This window comes from Pinus tabuliformis, chromosome 1_2 (genome assembly GCF_031772625.1).
Source record: "Pinus tabuliformis cultivar Carrire ecotype Pingquan chromosome 1_2, CPIR1, whole genome shotgun sequence".
In the NCBI taxonomy this organism is placed as follows: Eukaryota; Viridiplantae; Streptophyta; class Pinopsida; order Pinales; family Pinaceae; genus Pinus; species Pinus tabuliformis.
In genome coordinates this window covers 385,032,253-385,041,114 of record NC_142298.1, presented here as the reverse complement: position 1 = coordinate 385,041,114, position 8,862 = coordinate 385,032,253, and the positions used below count along the sequence as shown (strand labels likewise).

Below are 8,862 nucleotides of genomic sequence, written 5' to 3'. Positions count from 1 at the left end.
AATAAAATTTTTAACGATAATATAAATTAACGTTTCCTTAAAAAAATTATACTTTCATTTATCGGAAATGCTATTGAATTTTAATAATTGGAGATCTAATTTTCTCTTTTACACAAAATAGTTTTTTAACCTTTCATTTATTCATCATGCATTTGAATTTTAATGGCTTACACAAAACAGTTTTGGGTTGAAATTGCTCCTTGCCTTCAAATAATGAAAAGGGAGTCACTGAAAAGCATGTACTGATTAGCATAAATTTATCTTAAATACGGATTTAACATGAAATTAGAAAGATTTATTTTTTTATGTAGATTTTTTATAAACTAATATTATTTAAATGTTTTGAATAAAAAAAAAAATATTTTGGTTGATATGAACAAAATTTCAGTTTTAACAACCAATAAGTATCTTTTTTTTTTATCAGATAGAAAAAAGCAATATATATATTATATCTGTCATCAAGGTACATTATAGACATGATTTTTAGGTTGTCATTATAGGAAAAATTACATAAGGTAAAGTTATTACCCTTCAAAACAAGATCCAAGGTCCTGCTTCAAACAAAAATCAGAACCATTCTGATAGTATGACTGATAATAGTGTATTTACAGATTGTGCGAAAATACAAAGAACTGTTGCAAAAAACTGATGGAGAATCATAAGCCTCAGTTGAGGCTGAGCTGAAAGAACCTGTTCCAGATTTGAGAAACAAATCCTCGCATTAGATAGAAATCTGTGTCATCTAAAGACATACTCCATATAAGTTATGGTCAGAGGTGAAAAGATAAAAAACCTAATAAAAAAAGTAATAAATATACCATCAAATCAGAAAAACTCTTTGAAATATACACATCAAACTGAGCTGTAAAATAAATCTCCTGACTCAATTGCTCAATCCAGACTCAATTAATCAATCCAGAAAGGCCAAAAAGGAAGAAATATATATATATTACAGCTTACAATGATAGTGATTTACAGAAACTTTCCTTTTCCCAGAGCCGCAGTGGGGACAATCTGTTAGGTACATGACGCGGACGAAACAATACGAAACATGCGTGCAGTTAAACGCCCACTTTTCTACGGCTCAACTACAAACCCAACTGTCTACCAATTACAAGCAACTTCATTCTGCTAATTCCCAAATTCAAACATATGATGGGTGCGTCGAGATTCAAACAAATTAATGCCTCTGAATGTCACAAACATATACATATGCAGCTTACTGATCGGTCACATAACAGTACATTGAAACCGACTGTGGCTGCAACCACATGATTTCCTGAAGCGAACCCATTAGCCTATATCATTTGTTTAGACCAAATAATCAAATAAATTATTGCACAGTGTCTCTCACACACGTTCAGCGACGGCGTTGGGTGTCATTATTGGCAGCAGAAATGATGTGTTCCGCGTGTTTGAGGCGCTGCGTGAGAGAAATGATTTCTTGATTGTAAGCCCGCGCTTGTTCCACAGATTCCGCCTCCAACTCGCCAAGCTGACTGCACAGACGCTCCTCCGCTTCTCGAACAGTGAGAAAGCGTATCCTGGTTTCCTCCAGCTCCGCCCTCATCTCCGCCTGCTGCCTTCGGCTCTCCTCCAACTGCTGCAGGAGGCGCTGGTTTATCAATCTCAAATCCCTCATCTCCTCTTCTCTCTTATCCTCCACCCCTTCATTCCTAATCTTGGCCTTCGCCTTCGACTTGTCGAAAGGAGAGGCGAAGGAGAAACCCAGGAGGGAAGCGGCCATTGAAAGCAATTCAAAATGCAAAGTGTATTTGGTTAGCCCGTCTGGGTTCAATGCATATGTATCCGCCCATATATATAGCCTGCCACTGCGTTTGCTTTTCTTTCGGATAGTGGTTTATGCGTACCCAGAGGGGCCACACCAGCGGTCCAAATTACTGGGCCTCATGGATCCAAAGAGAATTGAATTCACGTTTTTATGGTAAAGTATTAAATTGAATACACGTTTTATGATGAAGTGTTAAAAACTTGACAAAAGGCTTCAACTAACTGAGCTGCCCATCAACTACCCATCAAAACTTTCGCTGCGATTGCTGGTGGAATAATAAGCAAGAAATCCATTCTTTACCCCAGGCATAAGCCAGAATAGATAGCTGTCCATATTCACTGAACCGAAACAGGAGCTATGTTTGACCCATCTCAGAACGAACAAAAACCTTTAAAATGATTGGTAGGGCATAACCTTGGGGTTGGGGCCCACCGCCTAAAATAATTGGTAGCGCAAGGGGGCATGGGAGCATCTTTTTTAGGCGATTCTGGGATAGAGTTTGCTGCCGGGTTTGGGATGTTTCGGATCCTTCGGAATTATTGATGTGTTTTTTCTGCGGATGTTGAATATATTTTTATTGTTATAGCGATATCGAATAAAGTTAATATTAAATTTTAGAGTTGTTTTTAGTGAGATTTTTTGGAAGTTTTTTTTGTGGGTTTTTGGGTCAAATTTCTCTAAAATACGGCAGCTTGAAATCGCAAGTTTGAAAGCTAATTTATGCACAATCAAAGTGTCCTAGGGGTTTTTCAAGGTGCTGAATCCAAATATGCAGTTAAAAAACCATTTTAAATAATACAAATCAAGAGGGGTTTTTCAAGGTGCTGAATCCAAATATGCAGTTAAAAAACCATTTTAAATAATACAAATCAAGATTTAACCTCAATTTTTTCCGCCGGATTCCATCACCAGAATCTTCAAAACGTCGCACTAAAGACAACTCCTTCAATTTTATTTAAATTTATTTCATAAATTAGATATTTTTTATCAATAAATCTGGCTTGGAGTATATTTTAAAATTGTTTCTGTTTGGCTGGTAGCTTGTCTTTTTTGGCCATAAGGAAGTTAACCACCCAAAACTTAGAAGTATCTGATAGGAGTGAAACGATGCCCCCTTACGTACCAGGGGGCGTGGTTTTCCTTGAATAAGGGTGATGAGTCACTCTGCATTCGTGGATAACAACTAGAGATGGTTGTCCTCACTGTTGGTTTGGCAACTGAGTTATGATAGGTTTTCCCACCTGTGAAAAAAGTAGGTCAATAAATAGAGTTGTAATTTGTTTAGAATCTGGTAGGGATTCATTGAAATCACAAGTTTGACCCTTGAACTCTTCACAATCTAAGTTCTAAGTGGATTGAGAGTTTTTGAGGGTGTTAAATCTATATATATATAGTAAAAAAAAACCAATTTAAACAACACAAATCAAGATTTGGCAACAAAAGTGCTTCACACTTACTAGGTGCTGAAGCACCTCTTGGCAAAAGCCATGGAGAAGGTCGCGGCCGAGATGGTGGAAATGGCGCAGGAGACGGCGGCAGCGAAAAAGGAGGTGGCGAATGTGGAAGGGCCGCTGGGGCAACAAAACGAGCAACTCAAGGAAATCCAAGAGATGCTGAAGGAGCTGGGGAAGACCAATGACAGCAACAAATTCGGAAGAGGAGACGCTGCGAATTGAGAGGCCTGTTATCTGTTTTCTTTTGAACTTAGAATGATACTGCTTGGGTTTTTGAATATGAATTTGTATGCCTTAGCAGTGGTAGTAAATCTAGATCTGTTAGTAATGGGACAGAATAGTTTTTTGGATAAACTTGGAGAGATAGGGCTTAATGTCCTGCAAAGTTTTTTGACATTGTTTAGCATGAAAAACTTTATTGACTGTCTGATGAATTAGAGCCAACAGATCCGGTTTCCCGGTTGGGCGGATTGAGGTTCCTTTGGTTGTATTTCTAATTTTAATATAGATAATAGAAATGCCGTAGCTTACAAAAAAAAAATTGACCACAAAAATTTTCAGCAAATTCCACCTAAAACTCAAAAAAATCACATTTAAAAACTACTCTGCAATAAATTACATATTCATTAAACCACGGATTAAGCGGTCACTCAGGAAATTTGTGTTCTCACCGAGAGTTGTGTTGCAGCGCAAACCTAGTCTTGGACTGTCAGAGAGTGTGGGGTTCATAATTTTGGTTTTGAAGCGAACACAAAGAATCAATTTCAACCAGGAAGGTTATGCATCTACCCTGTAATGAAAAGAAGAACTTTCACCATTAGTAAGTGAATAAGATATCGCTAATTAAAAGTTGCATTCTTCAAAAGTTTTGAAAAAATATTTCTCATATTTTTTTGGATATTTGTATATGTAAAATAAACAATTATAAATAATCAAATATTTTTAGATTACAGGTAAAGATGTAAATTTAATTTTTATAATTACATATTTTACATATACAAATATTGATTGCTTAATATATTGAGTTTATCATATTATTTCTTTACTCCGTCCCAATCACTCGGGAAAACACACCATACTGCTAGTGTGTCCAGTTTATTTGTATATTAGAATTGGTGAGCTCCAATAATGCCTATCCCATAGAATGGAAACTTTCAGGCCTAATTATAATTATAATTGAATTTGAAATTCCAAATCCTAATTATAGTTAAAAAAATAGATGGAAACTATTAATGCACCATTAACAGGAATATCCCATGGAACCAAAAATGAAAACCTTAAAAGCCGTGTGTTGAAATGATGCGTGCTGTGCAATATGTAAAAATAATTCAAAAGCTGTGTGTTGAAATGATGCGTGCCGCGCTGAAATTGAAGATCATTGGTTTACGTGTCGTGCGGTGATTAAAGACACTACAAACAGAATGATAACGACTGCTCGGAAAAGTGGGTTACATGTGGGCTGCAAGCGTGGAAGGAAGTGATCGTTATTTTCCTCGAATCACATGGTAGTGGAACGGGTGGACCAATACCCTGCTTCAAACCTCCATGATCCCAGGCTCAGGATAAGGATTCCATACCATCAACAAATTTGACGGCATTGTCTTTTTCTGGTTAGCAAAAAATAAGCAGTTGTCTATAACGTTACTTTTTGAAAGCCTTTCCGGCGGGTTTTTCCGGTCGAAATCTGGCAGGAATTTATTGGAATCGCAAGTTTGATAGTTAGTTTCTGCACAATGAAAGCGTCCCAGGGGTTTTTCAGGGTGCTGAATCCAAATATGCAGTTAAAAAACCATTTTAACTGCAACAAATCAAGATTCAACCTCAATTTCTTCCGCTGAATTCCGTCACTGAAATCTCCAAAAAGTCGCATTATAGACAACTCCAAAAATGAAGAGTATTGGAAAGTAAATTTATATTTTAATTAATAGAGGAAATTATTTAATTTTTGTTCGTTGGTTTTTTAAATATGGTATAAAGTTTTAAAAATTATAATTATAATTTGTTTAATAGGTAAAAATTAGTGAGTGTTGATTTTTTCAAGGTGTTGAATTTATTTATGCATTTAAAAGTGTATTTTGAATAACAAAAAATGATTATTTTTGTTACAAATTGTATTGATGATTCTAGTCAAAAAGTCATTTTGTCTATTAATTAAACTAGGCCAAGAGTAAATAATATACACTTTGTACTAAAAACTGCATATATGCAATAAGTCATTGTAGTGCTACAAGAAATTACATGAGTCACTAATTGCAATACATGCATTCTTTCATGTAGAAGATATGACACTTAAATTAAATTTTGATGCTTCATGTAAAAAAGATCAACTATGATCAACTATGACATTTCTTGCTACCAAAATACTCGTGATGGGTTACAATGTACATTTAGTGGGTCTTTTTTCTTGTGATCTATTTTCTAGGTAGGTGACCTCTCTCCCATTTTCCTAGTGCCCTTCTCTCCTTGGGCCAGGTGGTGGGTTTTTTTCCTCCACATCCTTCCTTTGTTTTTGGGCTTTTATGGTCACTAGGGCCTCCTGTCAGGGATTCTATCTCGATAGTTTCAGAGTCTGACACTAGCTCTTTTTACTAGGTTGTTTTGTTGTCTTTCATGCAATGTCGCCGATTGTCGGGGTTTCTGCATCACGTAAGGGTCAATCTCATGGAAGGACTCATGTCCTAGGTTCAGTGTCAAAGTCGGAGTGTGCTCCTCATCATTATCCGAGTTTTCATGCTTTTCCCTCTAGCCATGCTAACAAGCAAAAACCTCTGCTACCTTGTGTTGTGAAATCCTTGTTGTCTATGAGCTTTGATGTAGACCTTCGTGGAGCATCAAGTCTGCTTGCTCATGCCTTGATGGGTCATTTCTTCTACATTTAAAACATGGGTCATGGAAAACTAGAAACCCATGTTGGGGTATTGTTCGATGATCAATCTGCGAATGAATCAATGGATCCATTTCCATTTCTTGGATGAGGGGGATCTCTTATCTTAATGGAAAGTGACATTGGCCTATGGTATTTACCCATGGTATCTACCCATGATATTTACCCATGGTATTGTAAGTCAATTGATCCATATGGAAAGTGGCATTGGCCCATGGTATTGTAACTCAAAAAGGCTAGAATTAACAAGCCTCGCATTGTAAAAGGACAGAGAGGTCCATTATGAAGTAAAGAAAAATATTTCTCCTTTTGATTAAAGAATTGTTCGCTTTTCCATTTTTACGTGCATTTTTGTTCAATTTTTTTCATTGTTTTCTCTCTTCCTTTCTCTGCATCCATGTGTCATGGATCTTAGCCTCTAAGAACTAGATCATTGGTACCAGAGCAAGTTAGAATTCATGGCAATTAGGGTTTCAAAATGGTCGATCCATGGTTCAATCACGATCGTGTACATGAAGAGGTGTAACATCCTCGGGCTAAAAGTTCATGTAATAAAAGTTAATAAAGGAAAAATAAGACCACGATTGAGGGACACTTGTTCCAAGTTGAATGTTGGGTAAAATATCCTGATGGGAATCACTTGTTGTGTTTTATGGCTAAGGGGAAATTGGCAAAGGTAATGACTAAGGCTTTGGAAAGGAAAAATAGTATTTTGGCATTTATTTATGAAAATACAGGAAATTAGGAGAAAAGGAAGGTAAAAGGCTACAAGTTGCATGTGAGGAGGAAAATGAAGGAAAATAATGGAAAATGGAAGAAATTAGAGGCCTCATTAATAAAAAGACCTCATAGCATCAATTGGTAGCCTTTGTCATTTCAGTTTTGGAATTAGTCTCAGAGAGGAGAAGAGCACCAAGAGATGAAAAAAGTCAAGTAATAAAAGGAAGGACAAGCAAGGAAAGGAAAGCAAAGGAAAGGAAGGATCAAGCAAGGACAAATTGGATCAAGCATCTTCAGCAGGAATACTTGTAGGTAAAGGTTGCATGTATGATTTCCTAGTTGGTTTTGACATGCATGGTATGTGCATGTTGGTATTTGGTTCCTTTACTGTCATTGGCATGGGTTTTGTCAGGTTGGACAAAGGATTTTAGCCTAGATTTTCCATTTCGAGATAGCCATGGTGTGATAAGGTTGTTCTCAGTTTGAGCTTTGGATTGCCAGAAGATTTTGGATCCGAGTGAGGTGGTCTTAGGAAAATTCCAGGTAACACCCTCCTCCCACATCTACCCAAAAAACAAGCCAGCTGGGGTAAACATGCGATGAGAGGCCACTATGATATGATTCGACCTCCTAAGTCATGTTAAGGAAGTGGAACCGATGGAAACACACCATACAGACATTCAACATCAACATTAGGACCCTTAGGAACTAATCCAACCTTTCTGCCAACCAGCCCCTGGGTCCCACTGAGCTTTTGGACCACTTGACCTCTAGACGCTCTCATTCTATGGGAATGCCAACGTCCAGGGACCTCTGGATGCTCTCACAGGCCTGCAAGCCAACGTTAAGGGACTATCCTCGGTCCCACTGAGCTTTTGAACCACTTGACCTCTAGACGCTCTCATGCTATGGGAATGCCAGCGTCCAGGGACCTCTGGACGCTCTCACAATGTCAAGGGACTATTTTACTCATTTCTATACCAACATCCCTGAGATATAAGCCACATTTTCAGGCCCAAAGCCCAGATCATTGCCCAAAATTGAATGACACCTTCATAACAGTAAGATAACATGGAAACAACAATACTGATGCAATTACTTGAATAAGACCTTGATTGGAACCCTACTAGCCATGACAGGCATTTCGTCAAACATATCACGAATATGTAATCTACAAGTGTAAATAACATATTTGAGCATAGGGGTCTCATACTTAGCTGAGATTTGATATGAGGCATTTTTCCCTTATCACTTTAACTATAGTTTCATCCATTAGGCCATGGATACATTTTTCATTCATATACAAGTAAAAACATGATGAGAGCCATACATAGCTACTGTTATAAAACACATACATAACCAACATAATAGCAACAGATATACCAATGAAATCACAACCATATGATCCACATACAAACCAGTATAATACTCATAGAAATAATCTCATATTGATGATGAAAATTCCAAACCTGGGATGGGACATCAAAAACCATCATCAGATTGGTCTCTATCCTAGCCATCTAGTTCTCCAAAATTTTTGTTCCAACCAAGGCTCCAGGACTAGTAACTCAACTCACACTTGTTGCCGGACTCCAAAGCATTTGTCCAACCAAGGCTCCAGGACTAGTAACTCAACTCACACTTGCTGTCGGTCTCCAAAGCATTTGTCCAACCAAGGCTCCAGGACTAGTAACTCAACCCACCAAGGGCTCCAGAGTGTTTGTCCAACCAAGGCTATGTGACTAGTAAATCAACCCAAGTTGTTACAGGGTTGTAGAGCATTTGTCCAACCAAGGCTTTAGGAACTAGTAACTCGACCCAATCTAAGGAAACAGGAGAACCAACGAAAACAACACAAGGAAATAAACCCAAAATCTCCATGGCTATCCAAGAAATGGCAAGACTATGCAATCCACTATCAATCTAGGCAATCATCCATGCCAGTGACAACTCATAACCAAGAAACCACATGGATGTGCCATGCATGCCCAAACTAGTGAAGAAAACATACA

General features: G+C 37.6%; 1 protein-coding gene across 1 annotated transcript; it reads right to left on the bottom strand.

Annotated features, from left to right (window-relative positions):
• Positions 1-920: 920 nt before the first annotated feature.
• Positions 921-1,955, bottom strand: LOC149205983 (protein RESPONSE TO LOW SULFUR 1-like). Its single transcript, XM_089393605.1, has one exon. The coding sequence runs from the start codon at positions 1,745-1,747 to the stop codon at positions 1,361-1,363; it is 387 nt and encodes a 128-aa protein (XP_089249731.1). The 5' UTR covers positions 1,748-1,955; the 3' UTR covers positions 921-1,360.
• Between the last annotated feature and the right edge of the window lie 6,907 nt (positions 1,956-8,862).